Source organism: Notolepis coatsorum, assembly GCF_963971535.1.
Source record: "Notolepis coatsorum genome assembly, chromosome: 1".
Lineage (NCBI taxonomy): Eukaryota > Metazoa > Chordata > Actinopteri > Aulopiformes > Paralepididae > Notolepis > Notolepis coatsorum.
This window is the reverse complement of record NC_140165.1, coordinates 82157923-82181165: the sequence shown is the minus strand read 5'-3', so window position 1 is coordinate 82181165 and position 23243 is coordinate 82157923. Positions and strand designations below refer to the sequence as shown.

The 23243-nt window shown below is 43.0% G+C and overlaps 1 protein-coding gene across 1 annotated transcript in view; it reads right to left on the bottom strand.

Moving 5' to 3' along the window:
* wdr55 (WD repeat domain 55) overlaps positions 1-20525 on the bottom strand; it is a gene marked incomplete at its 5' end in the record, with an annotated part of 33716 nt that extends 13191 nt beyond the window's left edge. Inside the window, 4 exon segments of the mRNA XM_084328550.1 lie at positions 5250-5519; positions 7992-8098; positions 13679-14056; positions 20295-20525. Coding sequence (XP_084184676.1) covers positions 5250-5519; positions 7992-8098; positions 13679-14056; positions 20295-20525 — 986 coding nt within the window.
* Between the last annotated feature and the right edge of the window lie 2718 nt (positions 20526-23243).

Below are 23243 nucleotides of genomic sequence, written 5' to 3'. Positions count from 1 at the left end.
GCTAAAATCTGGTTTCTGCGACAACACCCCCCCCCTGCTGGACACTTTTAACAGCACACATATGAACTGCATGAAGACCTTCAGAGGGAGGGAAAGATTATGGTGAGGAGGATTATAGGAGGGATGTTTGTAGAAACAAGGAAACACCTACAGCAGGGAGGGATACTTGTAATATCCTCAACAACAGTATCATAACAACAACCAGGGTGGTTCACAGGGCTAGTTAATGAGTTTGATTGTGGCCGGCGGTGATGTCGTCGTTCCTCAGAAAACAACTCAGTGAAATGATAAGCTAGCAGTCCCTATAAAACAAGGTGTTTTTATCTACATCATTTCATGGAGTTGTAATTAACACAAGGATTCAATTACAGCTCCATGAAATGATGTAGATGAAAAAGTAGCAACCCATTGTCTTATAGGGACTGCTACCTTATCATTTCACTGAGTTGTACAGCCCTGGCCTCTATTTTATTTGATTCCATAATTCTATTCTATTGTGCTTAATTTAGTTCATATATTAATTGTATCTTACTCCACCTCTTTATTGTATTATCTGTCTGTTAACACATTGACCGCCGGGGGTTGTGCCCATCTTATACCACTCTCTGCCAGCACTGTAAGCCTATGGAGATGTGTACCTTCTTTGCAGGGCTATAACTTTTTAAATTGTATTGCTATATTGACATTACTATGGCCCATTCAACATCGATTATCTATCGTTCAGGATGTAGGAACGTTATACTTTTTCATTCATACATTGTTGTGTTAATACCTTCGAGAATATAAGTATGTTTTTTATCTTTTCTGCTGTAATTCCAAAAACGCTAGTTATAGGCCCAAACGCATATGATAGATTATTGATTGGCGTTTATTTCTCATACACGCTATATTAAAAAATTCAAATGTATATGATCGGTATACATTATGCTTCATCATGCGTGGAGGAAAGGGGGGGGGTCGTTTATATTTCCTTGATCATCAGTAACGGCTTTATGTAGTATGGGTGGATATATTGATCAGACTGTTTGCAAACAAGGAAATGCACAATCGGGTTGAAAATAACGTTACTGTTCTCTTACCGTGCGCCAATGATACTGGAGGAGAAAGATCCCAATTATTTGACGCCGATCACCTACATCCATTTCCGGTTTGTATGGCGCAATAAACACCGAAATCATATCGATTATTGCGTTATGGCAGCGATCCATATGTACTATAGCAGGGGTGGCCAACCAGTCAGAGACTAAGAGCCACAAAAATTACTGTGGTACCACAAAGAGCCACACCATACCAGCGTTTCTCAACCTTTTTTTTCAGTCACGGCACCCTTCATGTGTTTATAGGTCTCACCCTCTGGCCTCTGAAGTTGCTAATGTCTTTTTTATTTGGGCCTCACAGGGTTAAAAGTACCCTGTGCGACCCACGGTTGCAAAATTACAAAATCACTTTTAGCCATTTAAAAAAATTATGTTTATTTAAAGGTCCCATGCATTATAAATGTCATTTTTCAGTCTCTAGCATTGTATTATAGTAATAGGAGTTCGTATCAATGTGTTTTAGGGTCTAAATACCATATTGGCGAATTGCTCTGTTTCAGCCCACCCCCTCTGTGCCTCTAGTAAATCGGGTCATTTTGATTTGAAGTCCCTGAGCACGTCACTGGGCGCTGTGGATAGACACAGTGATGCGATTGGCTCTGTGGTTGGAGCTAATGCCCGCCCCCATTCTACCTAGACTAGACAGCGAGTGGGGCTGCGGGGCCGAGAGGAAGAGAGAGCCGAGAGGGAGCCGAGAGAAAGGAAGAGAGAGGGAGGGAGGGAGAGAGAGGGGGCACTTGGGGGGGGGGGGGGACCTGCCGCACGGAGGTCCGCGCGACACACACCTCCGAACGGGAGTGATCGAAAGAAAAAAAGGGAGAGGGAGGGAGGGAGAGAGAGGGGGCACTTGGGGGGGGGGGGGGGGGACCTGCCGCACGGAGGTCCGCGCGACACACACCTCCGAACGGGAGAGTGATAGAAAGAAAAAAAGGAAGAGAGAGGGAGGGGCTTCTCTCTCTCTCTCATGGTATAAATGATTATTTGTGTAAATAAGGTTATACGCCGACCATTAAGAAAATACATGTTAGTTTAGGAATAAGGGGCAGGTAACTATATAACTATAAGATTTATTCTTCTTCCTGCTCCTTTTGTCCATGGAATGACTATTTATGATTTTTTAATGAAGAAACTATGATTGTATTATTCCATGTGGCAAATAAAAACTCTGAACTGAACTGAACTCTCTCTCTCTTCCCCCCCCTCCCTCCCTCCCTCTACCAGTGCAGACTGTGGTCTGACTGTCACTCAAAGTGCTTATGGGCGGAGCCAGGCCATAACAGCCTGATTTCTCGAGGCTGAAAAATTATGGTTTCGAGTACTTGATTAGAAATATAAAACAATTAATTTTTTTGAAAAAAAATTACAAATGTCTTCAATAGACTAACAGGAATTGTGTAAAGTTGCCCAAATAGTGCTAGGAATAGCAGTGCATAGCCCCTTTAAAAAATATTAAAGGGGAACTATTTTACTATTTCTTTCACTATTTGGGCACTTTTACACAATTCCTGAGAGTCTATGAAACACCTAGGTTTTTTTTTCAAAAAAGAAAAATGCATTGTTTTGTATTTCTAATCAAGTACTCAAAAACCGCATTTTTCTACCTCAAGATCTTAAGCCGTTTTGAGGCTGGGCTCCAACCACTGTGTGGCCTGGTGCCAACTGCCACATCAACTGCCACATTATTATGCAGCTGAGAAATCTCTGACATCACAGATATGCACATTTTCAGATGACTCAGTTCAGTGAGGGTGAATATTGTGAGAGGAGAATTGGAAGAATACGCCAATATGAGAATTAGAGACATAGATCCTATTAATATAAGTCCACATAGCTAAGAAACAATGGTAAACACTGAAAGAGGCCATTTATAAGATAGTTCCCCTTTAAGCACATGTATAGTCAATTGGTCCTGTTGTTCAGCCTCACAATGCTATTTGATAGTAAATGTGTTTATATGTCCCACCCTCTGGCCTCTGAAGTTGCTAATGTCTTTTTAATTTGGGCCTCACAGGGTTAACCTCTTAAGCCCGAGATATACAGTAAAAGTGTATATTTTCAGCATTATGTTTGTTTACCAATTATTTTAACTGTTATTAGTGAAATAATAAGATTATAGAAATCTCAGGGCATTGAGTCGGAAACCGGCGCATATTGACACAGTGGCACATTCAAAAGTGAGTGTAGTCTTTTGAAGGAAGAGACTCAGGGCTTTCAAATTTCGAAAAACTACCCTACGCAGCTCACACCAGCCCCTGTCAATCATCCGACTTCTGGATTTACAAATTTACATTATAAAAAAGATGGCAGAATTCAGTACTGTATCTACAAAACCTTCTGTTTAATCATCTTCCCTTTATTCATTTGCTTAGATTTTTCAGGTCTGGTAAATTTTAGCATGGTGTTATTCACAGTCAAAGATAAAAAAAAAATTAAATAGAATTGATATTCTCCTTTGGTTCATTACAATTTACTCAAGCCTAGTAACAGACACACTATTGCAAATCTGACACTGATCCAGTGATCCATATATGTCCCTAGATTCAGATACCAAGAACATGCAAATGGACCATTAACATTTTTTTAAAATGTTTATTCTACGTCCTTATGGAATGAGTGACATAAAAAAAAAAAAGTTAAAAAAAGAAAGTTAAATTTTTTTTATGGATGGAAGAGCCGCACATTGACGGGCAAAAAGCTGCATGCGGCTCGCGAGCCGCGGGTTGGCCACCCCTGTACTATAGTGTCTGTCAGAAGTCCCGTAGCGAGATGTGACTGCCGGAGGAATTTCCTTGACGCACCGATGACAACATCCGGTTTTGGCGAGAGTGTAACTCGCCCGACCATCCACCAGGCGGCGGTATTGAGCCGTTGCAGTCCCATCTAGGGTCCCGCTAGGGCACCGGGGGTTGGGTGGATGAATTATGAATGCCATGGCGAAAAAATGTAATATTGATCTACAAAACGCTGTACAGCGGTCAACGCATGGTGGGCAATAACGCTGGAAAGCGTTTTTGGCGCCCAATGTGTTAATGTCTGTCCGCCCATGTCGCACCGAAAACGACCAAAGCAAATTCCTTGTATGTGAAAACTACTAGATTTTAAAAACTACTAGCCGGGCAGATTTTTTACCAGCCAAAAATCCAATTAGTATTTATATTGTAACGTTTGGCCAATCATTGAACAGAGAGAGAGAGAGAGAGGTAGATAGATAGATAGAGAGAGAAGGCAGGCCTGAAAACCTACCTGTTCAAAAAGGCCTTTGACAGTTAGCTTTTTATTTAAATTTTATTGTGCTTTTGTTTTTAAATTGTCTGTTTATACTATGTTTTTAATTAACTATGTTCTATTTTTATCTTATTTTTATTCTGTATTTTATTTTATTTGCTTTACTAATAATTATTTTATTTCTATTTTTTTTAACTGTTTTAACCATGTAGTGTAGCACTTTGGGATCCCAGTGAACAAAAAGTGCATTACAAATCCAATCTATTATTATTATTATTATTATTATTATGTGTGGCTGCCGCCCTGGCGGACATCGGTGCTCTACTGAGTGCACCTTTCTAGTCTAGAGAGAGAGCGCTGATTCCCCGTAGCTGAGCAGCCCAGGGTTGCATATTGTCAACACAAGTTGGAAGGAACCCTGGATGAAGCGATATAACTGAAACGAATTGCCAATAAATGTGAAGTTATCTTTGAACCTGTTGCAGGGAATATGCCTCCACATATTTGGTCAAATGCGAAATAGTAAAATATCAGAGCACAATCAAAAACGCGATTGCAGCGTTTTCTTGTAGGCTAAAGGGTGATGTAAGACCTCATGTGCGTCTCATGTTACAAACTTGACATCGTGAGCAGAGCGCATCTCATTTACATTTAAAGTCACACACACACACACACGCACACACACACTTTCAACTCACCTTGACCTCGTGAGCAGAGCGCATCTCATTTACATTTAAAGACACACACACAGTTTCACTTTCGTTTCAACTCACCACTCCCGCATCATATTAATGCCGACCCATGCAGTGGATTTTGTTGGCCGCCAGATGGCGCCCAGACCTTAATTTATGACGGCCAAACATTAAATCTACAAGCCAGTGGCGCTGGGCGTGTAACTATTTTGTACCCTGTCCCCACCCCACTCACCGTATGAAGCCGTCCATGGACGCGGCGCACAGGATGCTGTCCGTGATGGGGAGCACGGAGTCCACGGACTCGGCCTTGATGGCGAAGCGGTCGCTGGTGGCGCCGAAGCCGTTCCAGTTGAAGATGTAGACGGTTCCCTCGCTGGAGCCGCAGACCACCTTCCTGCCGCGCTTCATGATGGCCACCGAGGTCAGGTCCCCGCTCTGGGGCTCGGAGATAACCTCGAACCGGCGCCTCTTGATGTTGAACACACCCATGGTGCCGTCGCCACTGTAGCATAGAATAGAATAGGTTAACCTTCTGTAGTGTGGTAGTGAAAGGGTTAACCTTCTAGTGCGGTAGTGAAAGGGTTAACCTTCTGTAGTGTGGTAGTGAAAGGGTTAACCTTCTGTAGTGTGGTAGTGAAAGGGTTAACCTTCTGTAGTGCGGTAGTGTACGGGTTAACCTTCTGTAGTGTGGTAGTGAAAGGGTTAACCTTCTGTAGTGTGGTAGTGAAAGGTTAACCTTCTGTAGTGCGGTAGTGTACGGGTTAACCTTCTGTAGTGTGGTAGTGAAAGGGTTAACCTTCTGTAGTGTGGTAGTGTACGGGTTAACCTTCTGTAGTGTGGTAGTGAAAGGGTTAAACCTTTGTTGTGTGGCAGTGAAAGGGTTAACCTTATGTAGTGGGGTAGTGAAATGGTTAACCAACCTTCTGTAGTGTGCTTGTGAAAGGGTTAACCCTTTGTTGTGTGGCAGTGCAAGGGTTAACCCTTTGTTGTGCGGCAGTGAAAGGGTTAAGCATCTGTATTGACACAGTGAAAGGTTTAACCATTTGGTAGTGAAAGGGTTAACCAGATTAAATTAGAACATTGTTAAAAGGAACACGCCAACATTTGGGGAAATGAGTTTACCGTCTTCTCCAGAGAGAGACAAGAAGCCAAGATACCAGTTTCCTCTGTGCGTTCAGTAGAAAAGCTATCTGGCTGCTAATTTCCCAAAATGTTGGCGTGTTCTTTTAAAATCAGATTAGAACATGTTAATGAGATTATATTAGAACATGTTATTCAGATTAGATTAGAATGACTACTTTTTCATCTCGTTAGGTCAACTGTCTGGATGTAGAGTGCATGCCAGAAAATAGACACCTTTTTTTTCTCATATCTTCATATCCACATTTCCCTCCTCTCTACTCCTGGCAAAGTGGCAACATTTAGTCCCTAACCCAATCAGGTCAAATGTCGTGTCAAGTCCCTTTCGACCAGCCCGTTTCATCAGGATACAAATTCAATTAAATCTTTATTTAATCGTGAAAAAGATCATTGAGAGCAAGCTCTCGTTTACAATGATGTCGAGAACATGTGTAGTAGAACCTGGCAGGGTTCTCTAGACCTAAACTGTGTAGCAGAACATCACCTGGCAGGGTTCTCTAGACCAGCGTTTCCGTTAGCCGGTAATTACCGGTATTTGACCGGCAAAATATGTTGAAGTCCGAATATTTAAATCTCTCCGGTCATAATGTCCGGTGAAAATAATTCCTCTAAGCACAATTTTATTATTTGAATTTTATTAAAATAGGCTAAAATTAAATAGCCTATGCGATGAACGAAACAATCATTACATTTGTTTCATTGTTGCTTCACTCTGATAAAGCGCGGATGGCGCCGCTCAGATGTGAATCTTTTTTTTTCTTTCTTTTTTTGAGCCTGTCTGGCCAGCCACCATAACGACAAACAGGTATACGAGCGAGAGAGAGAGAGATGGCCAAACAAGCTAAACTTAACAAATATTTCATGAAACCAAGCACAAGCAGGTCTAATAATAATGACATTGACAACGAAGATGAGTCTTCTGAAGTCAGAGACCGCCGATGCTCCCACGGAAAATAAAAAGAAAAGTCGAGCGTTCAGGCGGCGGCCCGAGTGGAAAGTTAAATTCTCCTGGCTGAGGTACGACATTATAGTCTAGCCTCTATGATGTACGAGAGATAACATTGATTGAACGTACACAAAGTACACTTTATTGATTGAACCACAAAGAGCATCCCCAGTCTGCTGCTACCGTTTGCGAGCCTCGCAGACGTCCGTCCACCTGTTCCAATGGGGATATATCAAAGTCGAACCAACCAGACGACCCGCTGTTCTCGCACAACGAGAGACGGGGTGAGTGAGTGTTGACATTTTTTAATCATATGCAACTGTTGGTTGACTGCCGTGTCACATAGTAATGCATATTATTGATTATAACTAAATGTAATGAAATCAACAAATGCGTTACGAGCATGTGGCTCGTCCTCTCTGCATGTGGCGACGAGCTAGCAAACGAGGCAATGTGATGATCAACTACAGTTTGCTGTGTGTGAAGTTGAACATTATGATATGTGTGACGTGTCTGATACAACGAGGTGAAGCGATGTCGACTCGAGATTCATTTGGGGGTGCGTGTGACAGCTGCTGCAGCGGGAGCCTGCGGGGCGGGAGCTTGATGCTGGATTAGTGTATCGCACTAACTTGGGAGGCGATAGATAGTAATTTGATTCTGCAAATCAATTTCTCATTCTTCGCTTGATGTAATTAATACAAATGTCCAATATAACGGAATTCGTTAGCTCATGAAAATGTGATTATAACAGACTGCTGTTTAAAACTCTGACCGGAATTTCTCGAATATGTCCGGAGATAGAAATCTTGCAGGACACCCAGACCGGCACGAATATGTTCTAACGGAAACGCTGCTCTAGACCTAAACTGTGTAGTAGAACATCACCTGGAAGTCAGCAGGGTTCTCTTGGCCTGGTCGATGGTGATGCCACTGATATAATCATCGTGGTGCTTCAGATCCATGAACGCGGTGCCTTTCCTCAAGTCCCACACCTGCAGTAGAAATAAAGATATACAGGTCAGTATCGCTCTGTCACTGAGTTAAATAAAGATATACAGGTCAGTATCGCTCTGTAACCGAGTTAAATAAAGATATACAGGTCAGTATCGCTCTGTGACTGAGTTAAATAAAGATATACAGGTCAGTATCGCTCTGTCACTGAGTTAAATAAAGATATACAGGTCAGTATCGCTCGGTCACTGAGTTAAATAAAGATATACAGGTCAGTATCGCTCTGTCACTGAGTTAAATAAAGATATACAGGTCAGTATCGCTCTGTCACTGAGTTAAATAAAGATATACAAGTATCGCTCTGTCACTGAGTTAAATAAAGATATACAGGTCAGTATCGCTCTGTCACTGAGTTAAATAAAGATATACAGGTCAGTATCGCTCCGTCACTGAGTTAAATAAAGATATACAGGTCAGTATCGCTCTGTCACTGAGTTAAATAAAGATATACAGGTCAGTATCGCTCGGTCACTGAGTTAAATAAAGATATACAGGTCAGTATCGCTCTGTCACTGAGTTAAATAAAGATATACAGGTCAGTATCGCTCGGTCACTGAGTTAAATAAAGATATACAGGTCAGTATCGCTGTCGCTGAGTTAAATAAAGATATACAGGTCAGTATCGCTGTCGCTGAGTTAAATAAAGATATACAGGTCAGTATCGCTCTGTCACTGAGTTAAATACAGATATACAGGTCAGTATCGCTCTGTCACCGAGTTAAATAAAGATATACAGGTCAGTATCGCTCTGTCACTGAGTTAAATAAAGATATACAGGTCAGTATCGCTCTGTCACTGAGTTAAATAAAGATATACAGGTCAGTATCGCTCTGTCACTGAGTTAAATAAAGATATACAGGTCAGTATCGCTCTGTCACTGAGTTAAATAAAGATATACAGGTAAGTATCGCTCTGTAACCGAGTTAAATAAAGATATACAGGTCAGTATCGCTCTGTCACTGAGTTAAATAAAGATATACAGGTCAGTATTGCTCTGTCACCGAGTTAAATAAAGATATACAGGTCAGTATCGCTCTGTCACTGAGTTAAATAAAGATATACAAGTATCGCTCGGTCACTGAGTTAAATAAAGATATACAGGTCAGTATCGCTCTATAACTGAGTTAAATAAAGATATACAGGTCATTATCGCTCTGTCACTGAGTTAAATAAAGATATACAGGTCACAGGGTATCTGCAGGTTTAGCCCAGTCAGATTTAAGGCTTTTTAAGACTTTTTAATGCCACTCAGAATTAAATTTAATACCAATTTCACAATAACAAAATGGCAAAAATCATGCAACGACACCAATTAGTTTAAGTTTAGGGACACGTTGGTCCAAAGATGTTTATTAAAAAATAACTTGGAAACTTAAAAATCTTGAACTTAAAGGAGTAACTGGATTGGATGAATTTCAACAAAGGGGTGACCAAACATAAATAGCAAATATAGCTATACAAAATATACCAGGGGCCAAGCAGCAAGTGCAACAGCCACATTTCCGTCAGAACACATACTACCATAGGACTGATACCTGTAAGAACACATGATTATCACCATAGGACTGATACCTGTCAGAACACATAACTATTACCACCCTCCCCAGGGTATCAAAAAAGTCAACCAACAAACTAGATTCTTGTACCGGATCTGCTCTCTGGTAAACAAGAATACCCTGAAGACTCTGGCAGGAGCACTCATTCAGGGGTACTACGACTATGCTTGCACCTCATGGTACCAAAGCACCTCAAAGGCACAAAAAACAAGATTACAAACATCACAAAACAAACTGGTCAGACTACTGCTTAACCTCACTCCTAAAACCCACTTTACCCCTGCCCACATTCAAAACCGCTCTTAAAGAGCACCTACGGGAGGCTGCAATTAGAAACTGGGCACCGTAAATGTCCAATGTCAATTCATAGTGACATTTATGACACTCAACATACATGACATTTATGGCATAGGGACATATAGGTATATAGTACTGTTACATTTGTGACATATAAGATATGCAAATATACAGTACTGTTACCCATAGATCCTAACATACATATGATGGGAGGATACTGTACATTAGGAGGGGGTGGGTGGGAGGAAAAAATACATAGTGGGTGACTCTCATCGAACAAAAACACAAACGTGTCCTTGTTTACATCCGTGAATAGATTATTTTCAAGTTAAGACCTCAGCTTCAAGTGTTGGCGTGGAGCCGCATGTTATCCAGACTTCTGTTGGTGCAGATGTTATAGTCCTACCTGAGATGGCGGGGCCGAAAAGAAATTCGAAATAGTAGTTTGCAGGCGCCGTTTTTGCAGAGGTACGCTTAGCGCTGCTCAGCATGTGCGACTCGACTGCTCTTTTTTTGTTGTTGCAGCGGGCCTCGTAATGGTCTTTGACTTTGACCAACCATCGCGCAAACAGTGGATTGTCGAGCCAGTTCTCGTTAAATTGGCACTTTCCAAATGAGTGCAAATGCTAAACTAAACGTAACGTTATCGCTTCCGCTTCGCCTTGCTAACGTTAGCTAGACTCCACTGAAATTGTTCCCGGCCAACATAAGGACCCGTGTTGGTTCCGCCCCATTCCGGTCTGCGTGATGCTACAACGCGGTCAATAAAAACTCCCGACTTTATCTCCCGTTAACCGTACTTCCCCAGATTTCATAATAAAACATGACATGGCATTTTATCTTTCCTTTCTATGGCATTTTTAAGACCTCTGAAAATGGATTTAAGACATTTTAAGACAAACTAAGGCCTTAATTATTGATAAACCAATTTAAGACTTTTTAAGACTTTTTAAGGATCCGCGGACACCCTGGGTCAGTATCGCTCGGTCACTGAGTTAAATAAAGATATACAGGTCAGTATCGCTCTGTGACTGAGTTAAATAAAGATATACAGGTCAGTATCGCTCCTGGCTGAGTTAAATAAAGATATACAGGTCAGTATCGCTCCTGGCTGAGTTAAATAAAGATATACAGGTCAGTATCGCTCCTGGCTGAGTTAAATAAAGATATACAGGTCAGTATCGCTTCTGGCTGAGTTAAATAAAGATATACAGGTCAGTATCGCTCTGTCACTGAGTTAAATACAAATATACAGGTCAGTATCTCCTGGCTGAGTTAAATAAAGATATACAGGTCAGTATCGCTCCTGTATCTCTCTAGTATCTCTCTTAGGGGCGACAGTGGAAGGTAGAGCAGTCATCTGGCAATCCGGAGGTTCCCGGTTCGATTCCCGCTCCTCCCGGGCAGCATGTCAATGTGTCCTTGAGCAAGATACTTAAGCCCTAATTGCTCCCGATGAGCAGGTTGGCACCTTGCATGGTCGCCTCCGCCATCGGTGTGTGAATGTGTGAGTGAATGGGTAAAATGTGAGTAACAAATTGTAAAGCGCTTTGGATAAAAAGCGCTATATAAAAAAGCAGCCATTTACCATAAAGAATTATTGAGAAGAAACATAAGTTGGAAAACGAAGACCAGGATTTTGGAAACGTATGTTATGTCAGTCTTTTCATACGGAGCAGAAGCATGGACGCTAGGGGTGGGAATCACCAGTTTCATCACGATACGATATCGATTCTTTGGACAACGATACGATATTTACCGATATCACAAAGTCTGCCACGATACGATATGATTCAGGTGCCTGTGATCGATATGAGGCGATATTATGTGCCCATTTAACACAATCAGTCACATTTAGATCAACTAAAAAAAGGCTACGGAAATATCAATTGATGTTTTTATTTTTGAGCTCTTCCAGACATTTAAATGAAAAACAATCTATTGTTTTTAATTTATATATTGAGCTTTAAACTTTAAGTAAAATGTTTTGGAACTCACAACACGCAAGCTAAAACCCCTTCCTCTCCCAAACTTCCTACAATTGTTTTATGTTGCATGATGATCATGAATACATTTATTATGTATTCATGTTTAAATATCAACATTATCTGTCCATCCTCAGTAACACACACACACACACACACAGAATGCCCCTCCCCCACAGAAAGGTAGACTGCCCAGTGCCCCCACCCCTTCCCAAGTCCCCTCTCCTCTCTCCTCTCCTCTCACGGTTAGCTGCTTAGCTTAGTTAGCTCACGCTAACGCAGCGTTAATTTCGGTATTTAACGCGACGTGGGCATAAAGGAATGGCGAGGATGGAAAGCATGTTAGATGCATTTGACCCCTTGTGGGGGAAAAAAACAGGCACTTATTTCGGGCAAAATAGGCGGACTCTGAAGCAATGCTTTCTAACGTCTACACACGCTGAGCTACTGTTGTTGTTGTTCCGGCCGGGCGGAAATGCTCACGAGGGGATTTTCAAAATAAGAGTATCGCAATATGAAATCGATCTTTTTACGTTGCATCGATCCTATTTGATTATTGATAATAGATCGATATATCGATCTGGATCGATGTATCGTCCCACCCCTAATGGACGCTGAATGAAGCGGCAAAGAGGATGATAGACTCTTTTGAAATGTGGACGCTGAGGAAGATGCTGAAGATAACATGGAAGGATAAGATCAAGAATGAGGAGGCACTGAGAAGAGCGGATATGCAAGGAGGACAGCTGCTGGAGAGGTTGAAAAAGAGAAAGATGGAGTTGTGCGGGCATGTTCTGAGAGGATCCAGCGGGGAGATATTCAAAGGGGTGATGGGGAAGGTGGATGGAAAGAGAGGAAGTGGAAGACCAAGAAGAGGCTGGGTAGACGACGTCTGTGATTGGAGCGGAGTGAGAGGCGGAGTCACAGAGTTGGAGAGAAGAAGTGGGGACAGAATGGGTTGGAGAGTGATAGGCAACCTTCGGAACGAAGAAGCCACCTAATGATGATGATTTAAATAAAGATATACAGGTCAGTATCGCTCCTGGCTGTCACAGAGTTACACCTGGCAAGGAATATGAATAACATGTATGAATTATTGAATTTGGGAGTAGTTCCCCTTTAATGTTTGTTGAGTTGTAACAACGTGGATAGTGAATGTTTAACCCTTGTGTGGCGTTCAGGTCTGTGGGACCCGTTTTCAATGTTTACTAAAAGAGAAATGAGACAATGAATAATTTTTTTTTAACCCGAGCCTCGTTGGGCTTGGCTCATTTCCTGTGAAGAACATATAAAATAACACATTTTCATTGAGCGCACACTGTGCTTCCTCCTACACATTTATATTATATTATGTGGTGTTTGGGTCCAATGGGGTGGACCAATGGTCCAAGTGTGGAAATTGTAGATGAAAACAAACAAGTAAATATAGTAAACATTTTACAAGCTGTATTCCATTCATGTCTTGATCATAATGGATTCCTTTTTTGTAGACATTAGACTAAAGAATAAAAGAAAATAACTTTTCTTTATTGATAAATGTGACCTAGCAGAGGTAGATTGCAAATATTAACTATGAATGCTGTCTATATTGCTTCTAACCGAGATAAAGTTAACATCCGTTAAGTATTTTACATGAATTGTTATGGCTTTTTATTTAATTTTTATGTCAATAATGTTGTGGGTCCACCACCAGACCAGTAACATAAGAGTGCTAGATCCAAACCTTCACAGTTCCTCCGTCGTCCCCCGTGGCCAGTATGTTCTCATCCACCACCAGCAGAGCGTTGATGGGGACAGCGTGGGCCTTTTGGATGCGTGTCACCAGCTTCCCCACCTCCACGTCCATCATGTGGACCGACTTGTCCTTAGACACGCTGTACAGCTTCTGTCCGTCCTGAGAGAAGGACACCTCTCTGCAAGACTTGAGGTGGTGCCCGGACGACCACAGCTCCTTGGTCTCTCCCTCCGTGCACGAGTAGGAGTAGAGATAGATGTCCCCGTCCAGGTCTCCGCAGGCCAGGACATCTCGACCCGGGTGAAACGCCACGGTATTGGCGATGGCTTCGAGTCGGATGTCCTCCGGCGTGTCCCGGATCTTCGGCTGATTGATTGATTGGTTGAAAACTTTATTAACAGATTGCAGAATGGGTACAGTACAGCTCAATACACACAATTGTTAAAGGAAAACTCCAACATTTTGGGAAATTTGCTTATTTGGCATCTACCCTGGAGTTAGACAAGACGATACATACCCTTTTTCTTCTCTGTGCATGCAGTAGGAGTAGGAAGTAGGCTTGGGCGGTATGACTTTTTTCATACCGTTATACCTTGATCACCTAATACCCCGGTATACGGTATATGACGGTATGACTTTCATTATCATCAGGGGGGGGGTGTTACCAAGTAAACAAATCACGGAGATGGCCAGTTCGCCCGCAGCATCTAGTGCTAACGTTAAGCTCTCAGAATGGTAGCAGTCCTCCCGCAGCATCTAGTGCTAACGTTAAGCTCTCAGAATGGTAGCAGTTAGCCCGCAGCATCTAGTGCTAACGTTAAGCTCTCAGAATGGTAGCAGTTAGCCCGCAGCATCTAGTGCTAACCAGGGGCGGATTTAGGATTATAGGAGATCCGGGGCTTAGGCCAGATAGGTGCCCTTTTTTTTTTTTTTTTAATTTAATTAACCTGTACGTCAGGGTTTCCGTTAGAAAAAATTGTTGCCGGTCTCCGTGACCTGCAAGATTTCAATCTACCGGACAAATGAGATTAATTCCGGTCATAGTTTATTGAGTTTTAAAACAATTGATAGGCAGGCTATATAAAGAATGTCATCCTCAAGGCATGTAGATTTATAATATTATTACTTAAAACTAGGCTACTTTTGCGTATACAGTCATTAATTAATATATTCCAAATAAAATAAGTCCCTCGATACTCCGTGCTGCTGCTGACTTGAAATAAAATAGACCGCGTATCTGTGGGCAGTCGGTCCGACACTAAACAGCAGTCTGTTATAATCACATTTTTATGAGCTAACGAATTCCGTTATATTGGACATTTGTATTAATTATATCAAGCGAAGAACTGAGAAAGCAGAGAGACGGCAACATTATCGTGGTTTGCGTGACGACTCTCTCCACCTCGCAACGACTTATTTGCAAAGAGTATGGCGCTGCAGAGAAGCTGATTTAGCTGTTATTGGCTCTTTTCTGGGAACCGCACAGCAGCGCCCCCCACCCAACATTGGCTGAAAATGGCTGAATTGGAGTACTGCTGGAATACTGCATTGTGCTGTTGCCTCTCTGGCTCTGCAGCTTCACATGCACTCGCACACCCAGCACTAAGCTCTCGCTGACGACGTCGTTGTCATTATTAGAAGCAACGAGGAAACAAATGTAATGATCGTTTCGTTCATCGCATAGGCTATTTAATTTTAGCCTATTTTAATACAATTCAAATAATCAAATTGTGCTTAGACTCAGGGAATTATTTTCACCGGACATTAAGACCGGAGATATTAAATATGTCGGACTTAAACAGATTTTGGCGGTCAAATACCGGTAATTACCGGCTAACGGAAACGCTGCTGTACGTGCAATTTCCTGCAATATAGAGCCTTCAATCTTGACCAATAAAGCTGCTCTTTTCACTATAAAACTCAGTTAACCATAACGTAGTTATGGTTAGATTTATATATTGGGGGGGGATATATCATTTTTCATATGATCAAAAAGTGGTGGAGCAAGAGCATACCTTTGCTCCCCCAAGTTCAATAGTGGGAGAGCAGAGATGCTCCGAATGCTCTTATGGCCAGGCGTCTATGATTCACTGATACAAAGTAAAATAGTGCAGTGCAATAAAATAGTTAGTAAAATAGAATAAAATAATGCAATAGTGCATTGCAATAAAATAGTTATCATCGTATTTTTTCGGGAGGCCGGTAAGGAGTGCATTACAGTAGTCGAGTTGGCTTGAGATAAAGGCATGGATCTGGTTTTCAGCGTCCTTTTGATTTATAAATGGCCGTACTTTAGCTATGTTTCTAAGGTGGAAGAATTAAGTTTTTGTCAACTTGTTGATTGTGATTTAAAGCTTAGGTCCGAGTCTACCATGACACCAAGACTTAACTCACTCAAATACAGTTAGCAGCTGGATAGACCACAGATGGAAATTAGCTTCTGCTAAATCTGGTGAAAACATATTTTCATGTAACAATGATGAATTGTCAAAAAAAAAAAAATCATTATTTTTTTTAAATAGATTCGGGGCTTTTCAGAAAACATTCGGGGCTTGAGCCCCAGTAGCCACCCCCTAGCTCCGCCCCTGGTGCTAACGTTAAGCTCTCAGAATGGTAGCAGTTAGCCCGCAGCATCTAGTGCTAACGTTAAGCTCTCAGAATGGTAGCAGTTAGCCCGCAGCATCCTACACACAACAACAACACACACTATCGTCACAACGCTTTACGGTATTTTCACAGCACTGTCGCAACATTACCGTAAAGCGTGAACACCGTTGTGATCATACACAGCACTACAGGTAGCTCTCAGAATAGCCAGTTAGCCCGCAGCACCAGCAACGGTAAGCGTGTCTCATTTAATTTCACTCACTGAAGCGGGGTTCCCCTTAGGGTGACCAGGTCAAAATGGTTCAGTCGCAGGACAGAAGCACTGCTTTTGCGGGACAATGCGGGACACGTAGGGGGGGGGGGGGGGGGGGGGGGGGGTTGAAGTATTTAAAAAAAAATGATTGCTAATTAAAATTAAATAAATGTATTTATTATTTAAATGCCTATATATCATATTCGACGCAGACGGTAGGCTATATATAGCTCATTTTGTTATTAATCTTATTAAACTCACCTCCGGTTTTGGGGATATTAGCCTCCGGATTCTATTGCCCCCTCTTCCCTCTGGACAGTGTCCCGGCGATACTCCCTGTGTATTCTGTTATTATAACAAACCGACCCTCTGATTGATTCAGTTCTCAATAATAGTCGGGCCAGACTTGCTGAACAACTATATGTGACGTCCCCCTCTCCTCCATGTGTGATGGTGAAGCTCCTGTCAGTGGCAGATCCTGCATTCTACCTTTTGGGGATCATCTGAAACGGTGTTCTGCGAAATTCTACTACCTGCTGGCACGCATGGCGCACGCATGCGCATGACCCACAATCGTTCACACTACAATATCCTACCACCTTGCTGACGAACGTCTTGTTGAGTCTTGTTGTTGATATATCTTAAACAATATCTTAAACATATGTTTTTCATTGCACCTTTTGAACTGTATATGCATGTAAATATTTGCATGTAATTGGCTTTGCAGCCGAATGTATTTGTAGATGATAAAATGTCGGTACACCTGTTGGAATTCGGAGTGAACTATAGGGTGACGTGACTGACGTCACCCAGCTGTCCAAACATATAGGCGATTCGCGCTACGGCAGCAGTTCTCAGCAGAGTAGTAGAATTTCGCAGAACACCGGCTCGGACAGGTGACAGGCAGTGCGACTCGAGTGAGCTGCTCAGCAGCCTCGGCTGGAGATGCATCCTGCTGCAGGACCACAGCACCGACACTCTCAGAACCGTGACACTTTGCGGACCCACACTCTCCAGACCCTCGCTCCCATTGGCTGATTTGGGTCACGTGACCATCCCACTCCAATTCAGCCATTGGGTGGGACGGTCACATGACCCAAATCAGCCAATGGGAGCGAGGGTCTGGAGAGTGTGGGTCCGCAAAGTGTCGCGGTCCTGAATGTGTCGGTGCTGTGGTCCTGCAGATGGATACTATTGCTCGGCTGCGCAATGCATCGGTTTGTGACGTCGCCCGATTTTTTTATTTTAAATATAAGAGGGTATTGGAACGAGGCATTAAATTAACAACATTTAAAACATTTTTTAAATAATAATCTTTGAAAGATAAAAAATAAAAAAAAAATATATATATATATTTTTTTTTATCTTTGAATTGCAGGACATTGTTTTGTTGTTGCGGGACGCGGGACAAACGGCCCAATTCTCCACTTGCACAATCTGAAAGTAGCCATTTCCGGCTGACTTCCGGTTGCCAATGGAACTTCCTGTCCCATCCAAATACATTGGTTTTAGCTACTTTTCTCCCCTTATTTAAACAACTTTGTCGTCACAGAGAGGCAATGAAACGTTTGTATTATTATAGTATAGAATGTATTTAATAAGCAAACGTTTGTCAGCAGGGTTTTTGGGCTGTATTTCATGTAAAAACGTTTACCGTTAGTTTCCTTGCTCAGCCAGCATTAGCTAACCGAAGCTAGTGGTTAAACAGGCCGGATTAGCTTTGAGCTAACTATCTTTCCCGACCCATGTATTCATTCCATTCTAAACATAACGTTAGTTTACAAAACATGACCCGTCTATATAACGTTGAGGAACAAATTATATAGACGGGTAATGTTTTGAACAACTAACGTTACGTTTAGAATGGAATGCATCAGGGCGGTTAGGTGGTCGAGCGGAGATTGCGTTCGTCACCAGCCCCGGAGCTGTGAGCTTGGTTCGCCTGTTCGAATCCAGCTCACAGCTCCGGGGTTGTCACCAGCTTGGCTGGCCGTCTGCACTGATACAATTGGCTGTATCAGAGGGTGGGAGAAGCTGGCGGGGTGGGTCCGGGTCGTTGTAAACAGCGACTCCTGCAGTTCGGTCGGGGCGCCTGCTAGGCGCGGATTGGACGTGAGGGGGATAGTGTGGTCCTCCCACACGCTACGCCCTCTCAATGAGAGTCCGCGCTGCCAGGTGAAAGGAAGCGGTGATTGGCTGGACGTGTGTCGGAGGAAGCACGTGGTAGCCTCCACTCTCCCAAATGATCTGACTGTGGGGGGTAGGGCGCGGCGACCAGGAGGGGACTGGGAATTGGCATACGACTAACATTGGGATGGGAGAAAATCGGAGGAAAATGGAGGGGGAAAAAGACCAATAAAAAAAAAAAAAAAAAAGAATGGAATGCATCGGCAAAGATCCGTTAGCTCAAAGCTATTCCGGCCAGTTTATCAACTTCCTGTCATTTAGAAATATGATTTTATAGTGAAAATCATTACCAAAACGTCCGGAAAAACCTAACGGGAGCATTATAGACGGTCATACAAATGTACAAATGCTATAAGGTGGCAAGAAATGCACTATAAACAATACTTTGCGGCGTCGTTTCTTGCGCTAGCCTCTTGTTAGCCAGCATTAGCCTTAATAGCGTTGAGCTAAGGATCTTTGCCGATGCATAAAGTATTGTTTATAGTGCATTTCTTGCCACCTTATAGCATTTGTACATTTGTATGACCGTCTATAATGCTCCCGTTAGGTTTTTCCGGACGTTTTGGTAATGATTTTCACTATAAAATCATATTTCTAAATGACAGGAAGTTGATAAACTGGCCGGAATAGCTTTGAGCTAACGGATCTTTGCCGATGCATTCCATTCTAAACGTAACGTTAGTTGTTCAAAACATTACCCGTCTATATAATTTGTTCCTCAACGTTATATAGACGGGTCATGTTTTGTAAACTAACGTTATGTTTAGAATGGAATGAATACATGGGTCGGGAAAGATAGTTAGCTCAAAGCTAATCCGGCCTGTTTAACCACTAGCTTCGGTTAGCTAATGCTGGCTGAGCAAGGAAACTAACAGTAAACGTTTTTACATGAAATACAGCCCAAAAACCCTGCTGACAAACGTTTGCTTATTAAATACATTCTATACTATAATAATACAAACGTTTCATTGCCTCTCTGCGACGACAAAGTTGTTTAAATAAGGGGAGAAAAGTAGCTAAAACCAATGTATTTGGATGGGACAGGAAGTGCCATTGGCAACCGGAAGTCAGCCGGAAATGGCTACTTTCAGATTGTGCAAGTGGAGAATATCAGGACTGTCACCCTAGTCACCCTAGTTCCCCTCCTCCTCCTGTGTGTAGAGACAACCAGCTCTGCATGGCTCGCCCCACTAGTGAGGACTAGTCTCACCCTCTGCTGGCGCGTGTGTGCACTACAACAAAACTCTGTTTAGACGGTATTGATTTCGAAATACCCCGGTATACCGTAATACCGCCCAAGCCTAGTAGGAAGACACGCACCGTTAGCCTAGCTTAGCGTCAGTCACTGGAAGTAGGTTCCTCCATTAGCCTAGTTCCAAACGTCTTCCTGCTCCTACTGCATGCACAGAGAAGAAAAAGGTATGCATCTTGTCCAACTCTAGGGTAGATGGCAAATAAGCTAATTTCCCAAAATTTTGGAGTTTTCCAGGGGATGCAGACCATCATAACATAACGGTGGGGGCCCTGGGGGGGTGGACATTTACAGGGGCCAGTTACCTCGGCCGGTGGGTCTTCGTCGTCCGTCTCATCTGTTTTGAGCGTCGTTGTTGTGTCTCCCGTCTCGTCCGGTTCCTCCGGTGTCTCGTCTTCTTCTCCCGTGTCTTCTTCTTCCGTCTTGTGTAAGTAAGTAAGTAGTAGAGAGTCTCCCGTGTTGTCTGTTTTCGGTGTTTGTGAACTGTTGTCTGTCACCAGTGAGCAGCTCTCAACGTGCTCATCGGAGGCCGCCATGATGTTTTCCTTTCTTCTTCTTCGCTGTTTGTTTCCAGGCAGGTCGCAACACGTTGAGTGTATACCGCCCTCTACTGTACAGTGTGTGTAATTTATTTTATAAAAAATAAGCAGCGTAAACAATATCATTAACGCTCTCTGATTTCTCAGTCCTTTCTAGGGTCTGTATTTTTTTTTGTTTTTTGTTTGGGTGGTTATTGCAACCTAAAGGTGCACTAGGTAGTTTGACTGACTCTGAAAAGTAAAAAAAAATTTAATAAAAACGTAATGAGTTACATAACATCATACAGAAAATGACAGCTGAGGGAAAGAAGCTGTTCCTGAGTCAGCTTGACTTGGAGCAGAGGTTCCTGTAGCGTCTCACAGGCCAACAGCCACAGACCACAGAGTGGTTTGATTGATTGATTGATTGATTGATTGATTGATTGAAAACTTTATTAACAGATTGCAGAATGGGTACAATACAGTACAGCTCAATACATACAATTGTTAAGGGGATGCAGACCAGAGAAAGACTTTCATCTTGTTTACATCAGGGTCCCCCATTTTCAATTCAATAGAAGCCCTTCACAGAATGCTTGTGTCAGAAAATGCATAATTTATGTGCAGTGGTAGAGTAGATACAATGTTGGAAAGGCATATTGTTCTGGTGCTACTTATTTACAAGATACGGTAGTCTAATAAAACACCAATTTATTGCATTTTCGTTGTATATTTCTCACATTATACATACTAAACATAGTATTCTCATGGGCATGGCATACAGTGTATATGCCACACAATATGGTGCAGTGCCACAGCTCATTGGCCATGGCTGTCATTTATTGATAATCACCTGCTATTTGATTACAAACACCTGTTGTTTGCGACCAAGATGAATATTATCAACCCATATGTAGCAGGGTGGATTATCCCTGCTTCGTGGGAACGGGTGTGCACAGTCACTGGGTAGCAAGACACAGTAGAGCTCCGTCTGACTGCACCTTCGTCTTTGGGCCTGGAGCGTCAAACTGGAGGCCGGCAGTGGGAGTGGATGGGGCCCGGGATTTACCAACCTGGTCTGGTACTCTGGTCCTCCTCGCCTTTCCGGGGCGGTCAGCAGTACTCCCCAACTCGCTCTCACTTCCCCCAATACCTCCGTTAACCCTCCCACACCTAGTGACTGAATTGTAAATAAGTAACTTAGTTCCTCCCGCAAGCAGTACCCTCCCTCGGTGACATTAGAAACCTTAATAGCTGAAAGGGGGAAGTTGGGTAGGAAGGGGTTAAATGTGTTAACGTTACCCGCACCAAAAGGGTTAATATTAGGCTCAGGAATTGACACGCACACAAGACTCCCATCTACATTCTTTACTGTTATTTGTACTGTTCAGCTACAAATAGTTAATAGCAATGGGTGGTTCTATATTTACTTCAGTCGTAATTCAATATCTTGCAACACTTATATAATACACCCACACCGTATAGAACCAGGTATTGCCGACCCAAATATAATAGACTTCAATGTGCTTGACTCGTCACCCACGTCTGGGTTAGTACCAGTGATAATACCTCTCCAAGGCTTTACTTATATAGTAGTGATAATACCTCTCTAAGGCTTTACTTATATAGTAACATTTCGGTTACCTCCAAGAGGGAAATGGTTAAGTAGATGGGAAAGTAATATTAAAGAACATACACATTATCACACTCAGAGAAAATGAAAAGGTGGGCCCACTTTACCAAACAAAAGTCCTATACTAATGCCGGCATGTAATGTTTATGGGGTACCCCTATGAACTGTAGTTAGCAACCATTAGCTTCGCTCGTAGGCCGCGACACACTGTGTACGGTGCGATAGGATCTTGGTCACCGAAGTGCCAGTGTACTCAACCAAGATGGCGGCCTCGCCGCACCACCACTAGTCCGGGTGGTAAGATGGCGTCGAACGCTCTCGTCCCAGGAGCTAGCAAGCTGTGTTAGGCAGGGGGGCAGTAGCGGGCTGGAGGCGCGTGCTGGGTGATGGCGACCTCTGCTGGACGGGACGAACTCCCGTGCTAGGCTGCCGACTGCCGGTGCTGAGAAGATGTTGACTGCCGGCGCTGACAGGCTGCTGACGGCCGGTGCTGGGTTGACGCGCTTTATAATCTGGTGGCTACCTTAACTGAAGCTACTCTGTGGGTCCTAGACAGCCCTCCTGCTAGCCGAAACATGCAACAACGCATCGTGCCTCTAACCACCAGTTCTCTTCAGGCAACGCTTGCCGGGCACCTCGCTGGAGGGGATAACGTTAACATAAGCCACTTGGATATACCGCTTTCTTCTAGGATAACTCGCTGTATCACTAGGGTTATTCTGTGGGGATATTCAACACGCTACTATGCTTATATTTCTACTATAACCCGTAATATACTCAAGTTCAATACGTTCACCCGCGTGTTCCACTACGGGGCTCTTCCAACGACACGACCATTCAGGTTCACGTCCAACGTCGAAGAGGCTGGTTCTCTCCACTTCCGTTTCAGTTGACTTGCTTCTCCTCCATGCCTCTCTCGTGCGCTCCGCCTGCCACCGCCGCCCCCTGCTGGCACCGCCAACTAGCCCCACAGGAAGAACTGGGTGAATTGAATATGATTCAGTTTAGTGTTTATAATCCATATTCCAGCCGGTGAGAGAAGGAGAAACTCGCGTCATTGTTCAGGAGAATATCAATGGAAACTGGTTAACATGTCTTTGTGC